Raw genomic sequence first — 18358 nt, 5'->3', positions numbered from 1 at the left:
CATTTACTACCAGCTGCTATGGTGATCACTGCAAACTTTCATTTGAGTACTGACCATGAGTTTCTCTCTGCTAGCTTGTGTTAAGGTCGCAACCCCTCAAGGCAAAGGAGGACATTCAATAAGTCATCATGTGATTGTACAACCCCAGAAAGTGATTGGCTGTAACCAAGAACGTCTCTTTTCACAGTAGATATTTAATGACCAAACTATTTTAAATAACAGCAAAGGGATCTCTTACAATCCCTCTTTCCCATTATAACACAGGAGCATGTCAGGCTGCCTCCTGCAGGCAAAACTGTTGAGTTCTAACAGTCCAAAGGATGGCAGAAAGCAGCCCCAAAGTGCTCTCTCCTAGATACTACACCAGCGTAAGCATTGTCCACTAGCTAGCCCCAGTATCAGTAACCAGTCTGACTTGAGACCCTCCCTCACTAACCTACACCGTGGAATGCATTTGACAAAGGTGACAGCCATGTACCAAGGTGTCTCCTCTGGCCGCTTGCCTAGAGGGAAGAATGAATACTTCGGAAAGGGAGGGCTAAAGAGAGGGGCGGGGAAGAAAGAGTGCCACCTACATTGCGTCATTTCCCCTTCCTCTCGGTTCTCTACAAGCTCTTCCAGTGGTGGTTTGACAAGCAAGGAGTGAGTCGAACAGAGGCTGGAGAGGACAGGGATGGGCAGGGATTTCCCTAGACTCCCCCTAGGAGGGATGAACACCCCCCCGAATTTCTCCAACGCCCCCCCTCCAGTTACATGCAGTGTTGCCAATTTAGTTGTTGGTTGGAAATTTGAATTGCATTAATACACACTTTAGAAGCATACACAGTATATGAGAAAATACTTGTACCTGAGAAAGCATAATGGGTTTGAAAAGTATGAACATAGACTAGCTTCCTCATACAGCTGCTATTTATGACAATGTCAACATATTTGTTTTGGCAATGTTGGCCTACCTAATAATTTCAAATGATTATTGATAAGCAGGGTCTGAATGAGCTCTCCCCTGAAAGCTAGTGATGAGCCAGGGGTTGGGGGAAAGGCTTCAGGACCAGACTGTATTTACATGAACACACCTACTCTGCCTAGGTAGGCAGCAGACCGAGCTATGCTGCCCAAGTGATCAATTTTGGCTGGTGTTGGGTTACAAATCCCTTAAGTATTAAATGTGGGGGTCATGGAATGTCGTTATCCTTATTGTGTGAGTAAACTGTACTTCGCCTGACTGAATGAGGGGGTCTCCCTCAGTGCTTATTTTGTGCTAGGGCTTGTCAGGGCTGGGCACCACACCTCTAGGCTCGGCAGTTCATAGCCCTGGGACCTCTGGGCTTGTCACATCCGTTATGAAAGTAACAAACTTGCTTGAGCCCCGGCACCTCTTTCATTACAAATTAAGCACTGGTCACCCACAACTGAACTGTACTCGCTAAGCAGGAGGTTTGGATGCCAGATCCTAGTGAAGAGAGAGAGAGGGTGGGGACAGCTTGTTTTGCTTGGTGGTGTGGGCTCTGCCTAAGAGTCACGGGCACTATTTGACCTTCCCCTCTCTCCTGTTTAGAGAGACAGAGCTGATTAGGCTTCATAGAGAGTCTTTCGGTTTGTTAAGTGACCACGGCAGCTGAAATCACTGATAATCAGGTCTAAGTGCTTAGACCTGCTATGGGACAGTATTTCTGTGGAAGAGACAGCCCAGCCTGCACTAGCAGCGAGGTTCCCCCACTTAGGGTATGTCTACACTACGAAATTAGTTCGAATTTATAGAAGCCGGTTTTATTGAAATCGGTTGTATACAGCCGATTGTGTGTGTCCCCACATAAAATGCTCTAGGTGCTCTAGTCGGCGGACCGCGTCCACAGTACGAGGATAGCGTCGACTTCCGGAGCATTGCACTATGGGTAGCTATCCCACAGCTATCCCACAGTTCCCGCAGTCTCCGCCGCCCCTTGGAATTCTGGGTTGAGATTCCAATGCCCGGATGATGCAAAACAGTGTCGCGGGCGGTTCTGGGTACATGTCGTCAGGCCCCTCCCCCCCCCCCCCCGTCACAGCAATGGCAGACAATAGATTCGCGCCTTTTTACCTGGGTTACCTGTGCAGACAACATACCACGGCAAGCATGGAGCCCGCTCAGCTCAGCTGAGCTCACCGTCACCATATGTCCTCTGGGTGCCGGCAGACGTGGGACTGCATTGCAACACAGCAGCAGCTGCTAACTGCCTTTTGGCGGTAGACAGTGTAGCATGAGTGATAGCCGTGGGGCTGGCAGCCGTAGGGCTGAATTGCACCAGCCCCTTGCCCTTTGGTAGGCGATGGTATATTATGACTGGTACCCATCGTCGTCGTACTGGAGTGGCTGTCAATCATGGCCACCTGGGCAGACATGCTACTGTTTCGATGATGATGGCTACCAGTCGTAGTATACTATTTTCTGCCAATTGCCCAGTATTGTCTGCTAAGCACCCAGAAGAGGCCGAGGGCGATGCTGGGTGCTGGCGGACGTGGGGCTGGCAGATGTGGGGCTGCATTGCTACACAGCAGCAGCCCCTTGCCTTTTGGCAGACGATGGTATATTATGATTGGTATCCGTCATCATCATACTGGAGAGGCTATCACTCATGCTGCACCGGCGGCTGCCAGCTTAAGATGTAAAAAATATATTTGTTCTGTATTCATTTGCTTCCCCTTCCTCCGTGAAATCAACGGCCTGCTAAGCCCAGGGTTTTCAGTTTAATCTTTGGGGGGACCATTCTGTGTGACAGTTGTTTGTGTTTCTCCCTGATGCACAGCCACCTTTCTTGATTTTAATTCCCTGTTCCTGTACCTGTACGCCATGTCGTCACTCGGCCCTCCCTCCCTCCCGCCCTCCCTCCTTCTCCTGGTCCATCAGATACTAGTTTCGCGCCTTTTTTTCTGACCAGGCGCCATAGCTAGCACTGGGATCATGGAGCCCGCTCAGATCACCGCGGCAATTATGAGCACTATGAACACCACGCGCATTGTCCTGGAGTATATGCAGAGCCAGGACATGCCAAGGCGAAACCCGGACCACCCGAGGAGGCGATTGCAGCGCGGCGAAGAGAGTGATGAGGAAATTGACGTGGACATAGACCTCTCACAAGCCACAGGCCCCAGCAATGTGGAAATCATGGTGTCACTGGGGCAGGTTCATGCCGTGGAACGCCGATTCTGGGCCCGGGAAACAAGCACAGACTGGTGGGACCGCATCGTGCTGCAGGTATGGGACGATTCCCAGTGGCTGCGAAACTTTCGCATGCGTAAGGGCACTTTCATGGAACTTTGTGACTTGCTTTCCCCTGCCCTGAAACGCCAGGATACCAAGATGAGAGCAGCCCTCACAGTTGAGAAGCGAGTGGCGATAGCCCTGTGGAAGCTTGCAACGCCAGACAGCTACCGGTCAGTCGGGAATCAATTTGGAGTGGGCAAATCTACGGTGGGGGCTGCTGTGATCCAATTTGCCAGGGCAATGAAAGACCTGGTGATATCAAGGGTAGTGACTCTGGGCAACGTGCAGTCAATAGTGGATGGTTTTGCTGAAATGGGATTCCCAAACTGTGGTGGGGCCATAGACGGAACCCATATCCCTATCTTGTCACCGGAGCACCAAGCCACCGACTACGTAAACCGCAAGGGGTACTTTTCAATGCTGCTGCAAGCCCTGGTGGATCACAAGGGACGTTTCACCAACATCAACGTGGGATGGCCGGGAAAGGTACATGATGCTCGCGTCTTCAGGAACTCTGCTCTGTTTCGAAAGCTGGAGGAAGGGACTTTCTTCCCGGACCAGAAAGTAACCGTTGGGGATGTTGAAATGCCTATCGTGATCCTTGGGGACCCAGCCTACCCCTTAATGCCATGGCTCATGAAGCTGTACACAGGCAGCCTGGACAGGAGTCAGGACCTGTTCAACTATAGGCTGAGCAAGTGCCGAATGGTGATGGAATGTGCATTTGGACGTTTAAAAGCGCGCTGGCGCAGCTTACTGACTCGCTCAGACCTCAGCGAAAAGAATATCCCCATTGTTATTGCTGCTTGCTGTGCGCTCCACAATATCTGTGAGAGTAAGGGGGAGACCTTTATGGCGGGGTGGGAGGTTGAGGCAACTCGCCTGGCCGCTGATTACGCGCAGCCAGACACCAGGGCGGTTAGAGGAGCACAGCAGGGCGCGGTGCGCATCAGAGAAGCTTTGAAAACGAGTTTTGTGACTGGCCAGGCTACTGTGTGAAACTTCTGTTTGTTTCTCCTTGATGAACCCTCCAAACCCCCCCCCCCCGACCCGGTTCACTCTACTTCCCTGTAAACCAACCACCCCACCCCACCCTCCCCTCCCCAATTCGAGCACCGCTTGCAGAGGCAATAAAGTCATTGTTTTTTCACATTCATGCATTCTTTATTAGTTCCTCACAGAAGTAGGGGGATAATTGCCAAGGTAGCCTGGGATGGGTGGGGGAGGAGGGATGAAAAAGGACACACTGCATTTTAAAACCTTAAGTCTTATTGAAGGCCAGCCTTCTGATGCTTAGGCGATCATCTGGGATGGAGTGACTGGGTGGACGGAGGCCCCCCCACCGTGTACTTGGGCGTCTTGGTGAGGAGGCTATGGAACTTGGGGAGGAGGGCTGTTGGTTAAACAGGGGCTGTAGCGGCGGTCTCTGCTCCTGCTGCCTTTCCTGCAGCTCAACCATACGCTCGAGCATATCAGTTTGATGCTCCAGCAGACGGAGCATTGACTCTTGCCGTCTGTCTGCAAGCTGACGCCACCTATCGTCTTCAACCCGCCACTTGCTCTTTTCATCCCACCATTCAGCCCGCCACCTCTCCTCTCGTTCTTATTGTGCTTTTCTCATGTCCGACATTGACTGCCTCCACGCATTCTGCTGTGCTCTATCAGCGTGGGAGGACATCTGCAGCTCCGTGAACATATCGTCCCTCGTCCTACGTTTTCTCTTTCTAATGTTCACTAGCCTCTGTGAAGGAGAAACATTTGCAGCTGGTGGAGGAGAAGGGAGAGGTGGTTAAAAAAGACACATTTTAGAGAACAATGGGTACACTCTTTCATTACAAGGTCGCATATTTCGGCTTGCAGGCAGCCATGGTAGGCCACAGTGTTTTGGCTTTTTTAACCTTCTTAACATGCGGGAAAGGTTGCAAACAGCAGCGCATTTCCCATATCAAGGATGAATTGGGTTGTCCATTTAAAATGGGTTTTCAATGTAAAAGGAGGGGCTGCGGTTTCCCGGTTAACATGCGGCACAAACACAAGTAAACCACCCCCCCCACACACACACACACGATTCTCTGGGATGATCACTTCACCCCTCCCCTCCACCGCGTGGTTAACAGCGGGGAACATTTCTGTTCAGAAGAGCAGGAACGGGCGCCTCTGAATGTCCCCTTAATAAAATCACCCCATTTCAACCAGGTGACCGTGAATGATATCACTCTCCTGAGGATAACAAAGAGAGATAAGGAATGGATATTGTCTGCATGCCAGCAAACACCGGGACCATACGCTGCCATGCTTTGTTATGCAATGATTCCAGACTACGTGCTACTGGCCTGGCGTGGTAAAGTGTCCTACCATGGCGGACGGGATAAGGCAGCCCTCCCCAGAAACGCTTTGGGAGTACATAAAGGAGAGCTTTCTGGAGATGTCCCTGGAGGATTTCCGCTCCATCCCCATACACGTTAACAGACTTTTCCAGTAGATGTACTGGCCGCGATTGCCAGGGCAAATTAATCATTAAACACGCTTGCTTTTAAACCATGTGTAATGTTTACAAATATTTACAAAGGTACACTCACCAGAGGTCTCCTGTGTGCCCTGAGGGTCTTGGGTGAGTTCGGGGGTTACTGGTTCCAGGTCCAGGGTAACAAACATATCCTGGCTGTTGGGGAAACCGGTTTCTCCGCTTCCTTGCTGCTGTGAGCTACCTACAGTACCTCCATCCTCATCTTCCTCGTTCCCCGAACCGTCTTCCCTGTGTGTTTCTCCAGTGAGAGAGTCATAGCACACGGTTGGGGTAGTGGTGGCTGCACCCCCTAGGATCGCATGCAGCTCCGCGTAGAAGCGGCAAGTTTGCGGCTCTGCCCCGGACCTTCCGTTTGCTTCTCTGGCTTTGTGGTAAGCTTGCCGTAGCTCCTTAATTTTCACGCGGCACTGCTGTGTGTCCCTGTTATGGCCTCGGTCCTTCATGGCCTTGGAAATCTTTTCTAATACTTTGCCATTTCTTTTACTGCTACGGAGTTCAGCTATCACTGCTTCATCTCCCCATATGGCGAGCAGATCCCGTACCTCCCGTTCGGTCCATGCTGGAGCTCTTTTGCGATCCTGGGACTCCATCACGGTTACCTGTGCTGATGAGCTCTGCGTGGTCACCTGTGCTCTCCACGCTGAGCAAACAGGAAATGAAATTCAAACATTCGCGGGTCTTTTCCTGTCTACCTGGTCAGTGCATCTGAGTTGAGAGTGCTGTCCAGAGTGGTCACAATGAAGCACTGTGGGATAGCTCCCGGAGGCCAATAACGTCGAATTCCGTCCACACTACCCCAATTCCGACCCGTAAAGGCCGGTTTTATCGCTAATCCCCTCGTCGGAGGTGGTGTAAAGAAACCGGTTTAAAGGACCCTTTAAGTCGAAAGAAAGGGCTTCGTCGTGTGGACGTGTCCAGGCTTAATTCGATTTAACGCTGCTAAAGTCGACCTAAACCCGTAGTGTAGACCAGGCCTTAGAGCTGAAATCACTGAGAGCTGGTGGAACCTCGAGAGATCAACTCACAGAGGTCACAGTGGCAGGTGGCAGCAGAAGGTGACAGTGCAGGGCCATTGGGGACGGAGCGGTAGAGTGAACAGTGGCACGACAAACAACAGCGGCCAGAGCATTGGACTATGTTTTAGTGACTTCGCTCCAGAATGCTAGATTTGTGACTGGCAAACTTATAAATATAGGTTTCCTAGTAGGCCAAGATTTTTAAAATGCATTATTTGCCAAGGTCATTATCTCACAACATCGCTATCTCAAGAGGTCATTATCTTGGGGAGTTTCTGTACTAAGCTTTTTTATTATTATAATTATTTTTATGTAAGAACAGCCATATTGGGTCAGAACAATGGTCCATCTATCCCAGTATCCTGTCTTCTGACAGTGACTATTCCAGGTGCTTCAGAGGAAATGAACAGAACAGGGAATCATGGAGTGATCCATCCCGTTGTCCACTTCCAGCTTCTGGCGAACAGAGGCTAGGGACACTCAGAGCATGGTGTTGCCTCTCTGCCCATCCTGGCTAACAGCCATTGATGGACCTAACCTCCATGAACTTATCTAGCTCTTTTTTGAACCCTGTTATAATTTTGGTCTTCATAAGATCCCTGGCAAAAAGTTCCACGGGTGACTGTGCATTGTGTGAAGAAATACTTCCTTTTTGTTTGTTTTAAACCTGCTGCCTATTAATTTCATTGGGTGACCCCTGGTTCTTGTGTTAAGTGAAGGGGTAAATAGCACTTCCTTATTCATTTTCTCCACACCAGTCAAGATTTTATAAGCCTCTATCATATCCTCTCTTAGTCGTCTCTTTTCCAAGTTGAAAAGTCCAAGTCTTTTTAATCTCTCCTCATATGGAATGTGTTCCACACCCCTAGGCATTTTTGTTGTCCTTCTCTGTACCTTTTCCAGCGCCAATATATCATTTTTGAGATGGAGTGACCAGAACCGCACGCAGTATTCAAGATGTGGGCATATCATGGATTTATGTAGTAAAAGTGGAGGAGCTTGATTTGCCAGACTGATCAGCTAAGCCAATACTGGCAATCTATATGAAAAGGCTGCAAAACACCATGCCTCTGGACTGCATTAACATGCAGCAAGCCTTATAAGCCAGTCACTGTCAAAGCCAATTTTAGAAGAACTTAATGAGGCTGTTAAGAATGCTGGAGACACAACTCAGTTTATGTGAACCAACATGGCTGTTGCATCATACCACACACTTAACATTAGCCTCCAGTTTATAGTGCACTGTCACTTGTTAATCCTGAAGTTGGACACTGGTTTCGAACAAGACTGGCAAATGCTCGCTATCTTTCTGAAAAAAACTCAGCTGACTCTCTAGAAGCACGTGGTGCAACTGTGAACGACTCAGCAGTTGAAAAAGTGAAGAACCCTCTCACCATATTCAAAATATGTGCATACATGGCTGATGAATGCAACAGTGCAAATAGGCATGAAGTATTAAGTCATTGCGTATGTTATCTTGATGTCCGTGGTAGGCCAACAGATGCATTTTAGATATTCAGGTTATAGAAGACACATCAGCTCCATCTGTGACATCTTAGAAGAGTTAAATGCATGTAAATTGATCTCCAAACAGATGGCTGCTTGTGCATCTGATGGAGCTACAAACTTCTCTGGAAGACATAATGGAGTACAAGCTTTGCTCAGAGAGATGTGTAACCATAATCTCTCCTATACACACTGCAGAGACCATCTACTCCAGCTAGCGCTTGTACAAGCTGCAGAATCTTCAAAAGACATTAAAAAGCCATAAATTTAATGGCTTTTTATACTCTTTTTTTCCCCAGCAAGAGTCCAAAAGGACTGAACGTCTTGGTAACAAATAGAAGATACACTGGGATTGAAGTTCAAATTAGTCCAACCTGGGAAAACCTGCTGGCTTTCTCAGGAGCGATCCTTGGCTGTTGTCTTAAAATTACTGCAACCGTTATTAATGGCTTTGGAAAGTATCCACCAAGATAGGATGGATCTAAGTAGTGAGGCTGGTGGACTACTTTTGCTACTACGTTCAGAGAAGACTATCGCCATTCTCTCTCTTTTAAGTCTACTTTTGAAACCACTTGGGTCATTATACAATGCCATCCAGGCATCTGCTACAACAGTAGTAGATGTTTGTCTAGCAATAGAAGCTACCCGTGTATCAATCAGAGCTATCCATTGAAAGTGTATTGGAAGAAGCAAAGATTTCAGTTCAGAAGTTGACTAATGAAGGTACTTACATTGACTCCTTAAGTGAAGAGGACAAGAAGTGTTTGTTAAGCTAGCTGAAAAAGTACACAGACTTGATTCTTACAAATCTACAATAGCAATTTCTGGATTCAATCAACCTCCACCTGGTTTTTACTGATGCCTGTCTTATAAAACACTGACAGTTGAGTGGAGTGAGGCACTACCAGCAATGGGGCTGCCATGTGATCAGGACAGAATAGAGAATTTGAACACAGAGTAGAATATCATATGACAAACGAATGAAGATTTAACTTCAACTTCTTTATCATCACTAGTGGTTCGACCCAATTTTTGTGCTGTTTCCTGGGATGAAAGAAGTAGGAATGCATCTCTTGCTATTCCCAATCACAACAGCTACAGTTGATTGTTCTTTTTCCTCATTGAATAGAATTTTGTGTCCTGAAAGAAATCACCTTCTGCCTGATTATGAGCATGTCACGAAGGACTGGAAGTAAAGGACATACAAGAAGACACCAAAGAGAGCAAGAAACCAAGACGGCTGTAGATGTTGTGCTTTCTAGTAGGCTTGAGTAGCCAACTTTAATTTTTGTGATGATTTTAAAACATGAGTTAAATCTAATAAAATGGTCATGAAACATTTTTTAGTTTTTACTATGGTGTCATACAGCCCACCTTTCCCCTCACAGTCTCAACCCTCATCAGCCCTCACCCCCCGTGAATATTCCAACACCCACCCCCAATTTCAATTCCTGGGGAAAACACTGGAGATGGGGGAACAGCAACATCTACCCTTTTTTCTGCCTCTAGTAATGCTGACTAGGTCATTGTTGGCTTAGACAAGGTTTCCCTTCCTTGCTCTGAAATCACCCCATGAATGGGTTCTGCAGGCGGCGAGGCAACTGAGGGTCTTGTCTCCATTGGAGACATGCTGGCAAGGAACAGGAAGCAGTGAAGAGGCCCAGGGACTATACACAGAACTGGATAGATCTGTGAATATGTGAGAGGAAGTGCAGCTATGTGATATTATGCCATACAGCACCACCTGTGCCCTCCATGCCATGCATATGCCTGAGGCATGTGACCGGGGGAAATGGTTCCAAGGAGATAGGAGACTGCAGCAATATGCAACACTTTGCCCTCACAAAGCCACATAAGATAAGAATGGATTTCCTCTGATGGCTAACTCTGTCCAAATCAGCACTCACTCATGCTGACCAGCCTGTAAGTCACAACAGCATCCGTTAGCACTTCTGGCATATCTTTTTGGACTTCAGGGCCTTCTGCATGGATTTGCGCCAAAGATAACAGTATGGCCCATGGTTCTATCAACACTGTTCCCATCTCGCAGGAATTTCTTCCGAGACTTACAATATTTAGTGTTTTTCTTGAAGCCCAAGTTACCGGAGCCATGTTATTACTCAAAAACCGAGCTTTCATTAAAATAAACCAAGTAAGTTTCTAACCCTCCTGGTTGCAGTGAAAAGCATGAAAACCTGACCGCTAATGGCTCCAACACCAGAAGGCAAATGAGAAGACCCCCCTCAAATTTCTTATTTTTCAAAAAAGTTCTTGATTTTTAAGCCAATCTCATGATATTTGGGGCCTGACTCATGATTTTTTAATGCGTGCGACTGGCGATTCTATATTAACCCCTACACCAGTGGGTCTCAAACCACTACTGAACATTTGCTGATTGGTCACCTCATGCTAGCACTGCTCACTTCCAGCTGCTACATCACACTAAGAAGCAACTTGAAATACATCAATACTTCCTTAATATAACTCTTCCATGTGAGCAAACACTGTGGCTGCCACTGGGATGTTATTCCACCACCAAAGAGAAGGGAAGCGGAAGTTTCATTTGCAAGTTTCTTTATTTTTACACTTATAAAGAGAGAGAAATCTGAGCCCTTAACCCACAAGGCTCACAACTTTTACCCTAGCAGTTTTATTGGTGTTATATAAACTTCTAGCTGATTCAAAGTTTTGGCTATTGGACAATTATATATTATTTTACCAGACTGTTTATTTTCTTAAGTGAAATTTGTAATGCTTGTAGAACTACTGAAATTGACAAGCCTTTTTCTGTTTATCTGCAAATAGGGCAGCAGCTGTGCAAACTTCCCCACAGGGTCCTGCTGCAGTCTCAGCCCACATCCTGAAGCAAGCGCCACTAGCAGTGAGAGTTCAGTCTCCAGGCCCCACCAATTTTTGACCTCTTTGCTGAAGTTGCCACAAAGATGTCACTTGTGATATGGACCCTGATCATTAGGACCTAGATTGACAACGATTCAGTCATTTCACACAGGCCACCAGATAGTAATAAATAGGGTTGGGTGAACTAATTTTCTCTAATTTCAAACCCACTCAGACATTAGGGGTTTGAAAGTTGAATTCAAACTCAAATATTATTGCATTTATATTCTACTTAAGAGAAAGATTATGAAGAGAGGCGCAAAAAGGAGAGAGAAAAACTTGTTAAAAATAGTTGCACTATAATAGACCATGTGTAAGACACCCAATTGTGCCATGCTACTGTTTGAGTAAACAGCAATTTCCCATCCCTAATAAATAGCAATGATTCTTTTTAATCCAAAAAAAACATTTTTAAGATAACTATTTCCTGGGGGAATAAAAGGTAAAAAGTACAGGGGAAAGGGTCACGGATTCAGGCTAGTTTTGCAAATCTCAAAAATAGTTTAACAAGTTTCTGAGTCTTGGAACTACAAGAGATTCCCCCAACCCAAATAATTAGTCATTATTCCCTATCAGCCTGGCATGGATTCCAACCGGCAGCCTAGAAATAGAAAGTGGCATCTCTCCATAATCAATCCATATAGCAGCTACACATTTGGGGATCCTGTATTATTTGTTAATGTTTTTAAACAGCGCCACAAGAAGTTATTTAGAAGCACACAATGATTAAAAAAGAAAAAACCCATTTCCAAGTGAGTCTGATTTTTTGTGTCTATCGAATCATTTTGGGTAGCAAGCATTTTCATTTTTACATATGTCTAAACATATAGGATAAAATCGTCACCCCACTGAAGTCAATGGGAGTTGACTCCAGTGGGATCAGAATTTCACCCATAACAAATAACAATAATACTGTAACACCAGTAACAGATATAATAAACGGTGCTAAGAATTCTTCTTTTCCGGAATGGGATGTTAAAAAGTGGCACATCTTAATGGACAATATAGTTTTCCATTCATTAAAATATCATGGCACTCTGCCACACCCTTTCCATTGGCCTGCAGCTATTCCTCAGTTGATGGCATGTCTTCAGGGAAGCTTCTTTCACTGCCCAGGATGGCATGGTTTCAACTACAACTGCCAGCACAACAAGTGCTTAACAGGCAGCAAACAGTTTTGCTGAGGAGATTCCTTTAGCCAGCTGAAGAAGAAGAAGATTTATTTTGACTTTGAAGAATATCATCAGGTCATTAGCCCAAAAGCATTTGGTATTTTTCGCAAAATTAAACCCTCTACAAACCACTAACAGAACTTCCAGGAGAATTCTCCCTCACCCCCCCCCCCCCCCCATTAAAAACATTATGAAACAATGTTGTTGCTGCTTGTATTTATTTCTAAGTGGCTATCATCACTTCACTCCGTTCACACTGAAACAATGTCAGCTATGTAGGCCTTGAACCTGCCTGGTGCAGCTGCAAGATTGCAGAAGTGTGCTGTGGTATAAATGCAAGGGAAAAAGAGAGGGTGAGCAGTTCAGGAAGTGAAGTGCAGAGGACTGAGAGCAGTGCTGCGGAGATGATCATTTACTCCTACCTAAGAGTGGAGTTGAGGCCAAGGGGGAGCATACGCTAAACACCTTGGCTGACGTTGTAGGCTGTCTTGCAGAGGCACAGCATAGAGAGGCTCAGTGCAAGGTGAAGGGGGACTAATGTGGTTTCAGGTCAGGGTTTGCAAGGGGTCCTGACTAGCGCAGCGAACAGCTGTCCTTCACAATGCCTGCCCCAGGGGAATTTTTCCTCAGCTGGGCCCTAGTGGGTGAGAGAATCCCTCCCTTGTTTCAGAGGGGTAGCCGTGTTAGTCTGTATCAGCAAAAACAACGAGGAGTCCTTGTGGCGCCTTAGAGATTAACAAATTTATTTGGGCATAAGCTTTCGTGCTTATCTGATCGATGCATCTGATGAAGTGGGTTCTAGCCCACGAAAGCTTATGCCCAAATAAATTTGTTAGTCTCGAAGATGCCACAAGGACTCCTCCCTTATTTGTCTGTCAAGGTTCACACATAAGCCCATGACTCCTCACACATGCCCATTCTCCACCTTTGCCCTGCCCACCTTTGATTTTGTGTTCCCATCCCAAGCGTATAGGCCAGTTCCCGCCCTTGTGTTCCCAGCAGTATATATGGGATTCTGCCACCCTTCCTCATGCTGAGTATTACCTCTCTCCTCAAGTAGGGACATTGAAATGAGTAGGAATGCTCAGTAACTACTTACTGTAATGGTGGCAGAATCTGCCCCTAAGGGACCAGACATGAAAGGATCTTTGGACTTTCTACTGCTCAGTTTGGGGGACTGTAGTTATGGACGGATTTACAGAGCAGCTGAGCACCCAGCGCTCGTATTAACTTCACTGACTCTAGGTGCTCTAGAAATCAAACCCACAGTGTTTAGCTTTACTGTCACCCACATGTACCCTTCCTGCTGCCTCATGCTAAGGCACAAACCTTTGTGCTCCTTGCTACGCACTACGCAAAGACTTGCAAGCTCCAGGCGATAATATAAAAGCTAATACTAATTTTTGAATGATAAGGAATGTTTAGAGTGAAACGGCAAGATTTTAAGATTAATTTTTTAAAACACTCAGCTCTCAAATCATTAACAAAACATAAGTGTAGACTGGAAAATGTAACCACGTGAATTTTAAAGCAAACCCAAAATTGCTCGTTATTTCATGTTATATTTATTGAATATCAAGCATCCTCTAGGTGCATTTACATAACATAATGGGCTTCCTCATGATAGACATTTCTCACTGCAATCTTCAGAACAGAGATGGACTTTGCACCAAGACCTGATGACTACCAGCTGCTTTCCAGAGCTAAGGGCCCTCTATTCAAAATGTTCTACCTAGGGGACTGTTACCAGAAGTGCTCAGGTGACCCCATGTGTACCTATGATGCACAGGCAAAGATGAGAGGAGGAAGAGGGACCTATTATGGAAATCATTTCTTCCTCCACTTACAACCCACTGTCTTCAGAGTTTTGTGTTTCCACTAAAAGAGTTGAGACTTGAACTTCTGCGTTTAACCATCAAAACGATGTAAGCTCCATAGTTCTGAAAGGAATATTAATTTGCCAGCTATTCACTTTAAATTACACAGACTGAAAGGGCGGTGATTAGGTAGTCAGTTACAAACAGCTGCTGTGACCTAGCCGAATTCCCAGAAGTAAAGTTCACTGGCATAATCTCGTGAATATCAAGGTTCCTGGGCCCAGATGCCCAAAGGTAGTTAGGCTCCTACTTGTCATCTGGGCCCTGATCCAAAGCCCACTGAGGCCAACAGGAGTCTTCCCATTAACTTTACTGGTCTTTGGATCGGGCCCGAAATGGCCAACCTGTGGACTGGCCCAGGCTTATTACTGCTGTCTGCTCCTATCACTTGTCTGATTGAATGAACTTACTTCAGCCACGTTCTTTGGTAGACCAGAAAATATTCATGTAAATATCCGCCCTGGCATAGTTGTCATGGAAACACAATGGCTTGCTATGGGGTCAACCACAACAATAAATAAATCATGGTATTTCTAAAGGAATTCATCCATTCCATGTAGGAAGCAGAACCCTTTTGCCCCAAAGTCTAGATAAGAATAGGAGAAATACACTCATGGTTTATTGAGGTCCATCTTCAATTACACTTTACTGAAGAATTTAACATGTGCATACAACACCGCTTTGGAAAATGGTGTCTGTTCGCTAGATAAGACTGTCACCTTTTCTTCACATTTCAAACCCTTTTCAGAGCTTTCTAAGCAGAATGTGAAAATGCAGTCTGGGCTCAAACCTAGCTTTAGGGTGTGTCATGGTGCAAGAAAATGACCCTTCTGGACTGGAAAAAAACCCCACTCTAAACTGGAAGACACTCGCTGGAAAGAAACCCCACTGCTTCAGGCTCTATTGCAGGGAGTTATCTAGGACCAACAGGGGGTTCAACAAGTTGGTTTGTTTGGCAGGAGACCCTCATAATGCTGCCAATTATGAGCAGCTCTTCCTTAGGAGCACAGATCAACCACTGAGCTCACAATAAGGATCCTAGCTCAGATAGTTGTGAGAAGTGATTATTCTATGCTTTGGGTCATCTACATTTTTGGAGGGGGTGCCTTAAAACTGCTGCTGTTAAAGACTACAACAGAAGCATCTGACCTCAGAGATGAGGTAGAGAGCCCAGTGGTGGGTGTTTTGGAATTTGGGATGTTTTGTTTGTTTGCTTGCTTGCTTTTTTCAAATTTTGTTCTGTAAGAGTCTAAAATAAATACAGAATCCCAGAAAGTGGGGTAGACTTTGTTAGAGCATCTGGTGTCTCATTTGCAAAGGGAAACCTGGGCTTTGCTAAACAAAGGGAAAAACTGATCTTGGCCACTTTTAAAGATAGTGCAAAACTTATCCAAGATGTGTGTGGTGTAAAAAAAGAGGACAGGGTGGTGGGGAAGAAAGTACTGTCAGCACTGGAGAAAGATCAAGGAAAGAAGTGACCAATTGAAAGAGAAGATAACTGATTTTTTAGACAAAAGAAATGCAGTAGATCTAATCTAGCTGGATCACAGTAAGGCATTTGATACAGTTCCACATGGGAAATTATTAGTTAAATTGGAGAAGATGAGGATTAATATGAGAATTGAAAGGTGGATAAGGAACTGGTCAAAGGGGAGACTACAACGGGTCAAACAGAAAGGTGAGCTGTCAGGCTTGAGAGAGGTTACTGGTGGAGTTCCTCAGGGATCGGACCTGGGACCAATCTTATTTAACATTTTTATTAATGATCCATGCACAAAAAGTGTGCTAATAAAATCTGCAGATGACTCTAAGTTGGGAGGTATTGCCAGTATGGAGGAGGACCGGAATATCATACTAGAAGATCTGGATGACCTTGAAAACTGGAGTAATAGAAATGTGATGAATTTTAATAGTGCAAAGTGCAAGGTCATGCATTTAGGGACCAACAACAAGAATTTTTGCTATACACTGGGGACTTATCAGTTGGAAGTGACAGAGTAGGAGAAAGACCTGGGTGTATTGGTTGACTATGGACGCCACTGATGTGGCTGTGAAAAAAGCTAATGCAGTCCTAGGATGCATCAGGCAAGGTATTTCCAGTAGAGACATGGAAGTGTTAGTAACATTATACAAGGCACTGGTGAGACCTCATCTGGAATACTGTGTGCAATTCTGGTCTCCCATGTTTAAGAAAGATGAATTCAAACTAGAACAGGTGCAGACAAGACTACTAGGATGATCCAAGGAATGGAAAACCTATCTTATGAGAGGAGACTCATAAGGCATGTTTAGCCTAACCAAAAGAAGGCTGAGTGTAGATATGATTGCTCTCTATAAATACATCAGAAGGATAAATACCAGGGAGGGAAAGGAATTATTTAAGTGTCAATGTGGACACAAAAACAAATGGATATAAATTGGCCATCAGCAAGTTCAGGCTTGAATTTAGGTAAAGGTTTCTAACCAATCAGAGGAGTGAAGTTCTGGAACAGCCTTCCAAGGGGAGCAGCGAGCAAAACTACCTAACTGGCTTCAAGACTGAGCTTGATAAATTTATGGAGGGGATTATGTGAGAAGATTGCCTACCATGCCATGGTAGGCAATCTGTGAGTGCTAGTAGCAAATATCTCCAATGGCCGGTGATGGGACACTAGCTGGGGAGGGCTCTGAGTTACTACAGAGAATTCTTTCCCAGGTGTCGGGCTGGTGGGGCTTGCCCTCATGCTCAGGGTCTAACTGATCACCATATTCAGGGTCGGAAAGGAATTTCCCCCTGTTTCAGATTGGCAGACACCCAGGAGTAGGAGGGTGTTTCGCCTTCCTCTGCAGCATGGGGCAAAGGTCACTTGCAGGTTTAAACTAGTGTAAAGGGTGGATTCTCTGTAACTTGAAGTCTTTAAGTCATGATTTGAGGGCTTCAGTAACTCAGCTAGAGGTCAGGGGTCTGTTACAGGAGTGGGTGGGTGAGGTTCTGTGGCCTGCAACGTGCAGGAGGTCACACTAGATGATCATGATGGTCCCTTCTGGCCTTCAAGTCTATGCATTTATGAGACGTGCAAGCACTACTAGAGCATGGGAACTGTCATGATACATGCAGAGAATGAAAAGCCAGGAAGTTTTGAAAGAGGCAGAAGGGAAAAACTGGTTGAGAAAAGGTTTCCCACCTAGACTGCAACTTGATCAGCAAACATATGTTAAAGGCTACACTGCCTCATCTAAAGACGGGGTGCATCTACACAGCAGCAGGGAGGGGCAATTCCCAGCTCGGGTAGACATGTTTGAGCCAGCACCTAAAAATAGCAGCGTGACCGAGATAACTAGCAGCTCAGGCTAGTCACTTGAGTACATATCCAGAGGGTTGAGCAGGGTTGTACTCGGGCAGCCAGCCCAGGCTGCCTCTTGTGCTGTGATGACTGCACGGCTGTTTTTAATGCACTAACTCAAGCGGAGCTAGTGTGTATCTACCTACCCATGCTCAGAAACACCCTCCCAGCTGCTATGTAGACATACCCTAACAGGACTCCGGATGCTAAAGATCTGGCAACTCCATCTGACATATCAAAGGCTGCTGAGTGAATGTTTGGATAAAACCTCTGTATAATAATCTTACAGGTTTCATTGATGGGACTCACTCAGCAGGTTCAAGGCCAGCATCATCTCTGACAGATGCTTATCAACCCGGCATAAAATAGCTTGGGTTTTTGCAAATACAATGGAGAAACCAACATATAGTATAATGCAACTGACAGTCACAGACAATGGAGTGCCAGGACGGAAATAGCAATGGTGTTGTGTGTCAGAATGGAGGCATGTTGCCAAGGCGGGTAAAAAACTCTGTGGTTACCTCAAATCAGTCCTATTAATCTTTCATTTTCATTAGTACCAAGTTCACCCTAAGGGCATTTTAGATGAAGAGAATGTTATCTGTAAAATCATCACTGAACAGTATGTTGCAAATAAATTTAATATCTTAAACATTCTAAAACAATGTAGCTAGCAAGAAGGGCTTTTGTGGACCAAACTTTTTTTTTTTTTATCTGCTCCTGAATGGTCTCTTTTTTTATACAATTTTTCAGTGTGATATGAACATAAAGTCACACGTTATCTGTTTGCTGTATCAA

At 45.6% G+C, this 18358-nt stretch overlaps 3 protein-coding genes across 7 annotated transcripts in view; all 3 read right to left on the bottom strand.

The window, feature by feature from the left end:
* SNX30 (sorting nexin family member 30) overlaps window positions 1-18358 on the bottom strand; it is a 582715-nt gene that overhangs the window by 206185 nt on the left and 358172 nt on the right. The window lies entirely within an intron of this gene.
* Window positions 1-18358, bottom strand: part of KIAA1958 (KIAA1958 ortholog) — a 134596-nt gene that overhangs the window by 77759 nt on the left and 38479 nt on the right. The window lies entirely within an intron of this gene.
* LOC135972288 (myb/SANT-like DNA-binding domain-containing protein 2) lies at window positions 4724-6501 on the bottom strand. Its single transcript, XM_065549735.1, has 2 exons — window positions 5821-6501; window positions 4724-5005 (listed from the first exon to the last, which is right to left on the bottom strand). The coding sequence occupies exons 1-2, from the start codon at window positions 6356-6358 to the stop codon at window positions 4845-4847; spliced, it is 699 nt and encodes a 232-aa protein (XP_065405807.1). The 5' UTR covers window positions 6359-6501; the 3' UTR covers window positions 4724-4844.

The sequence above is a fragment of the Chrysemys picta genome, chromosome 6 (assembly GCF_011386835.1).
Source record: "Chrysemys picta bellii isolate R12L10 chromosome 6, ASM1138683v2, whole genome shotgun sequence".
NCBI classification, from domain to species: domain Eukaryota; kingdom Metazoa; phylum Chordata; order Testudines; family Emydidae; genus Chrysemys; species Chrysemys picta.
This window is presented reverse-complemented; position numbering and strand designations above follow the sequence as displayed.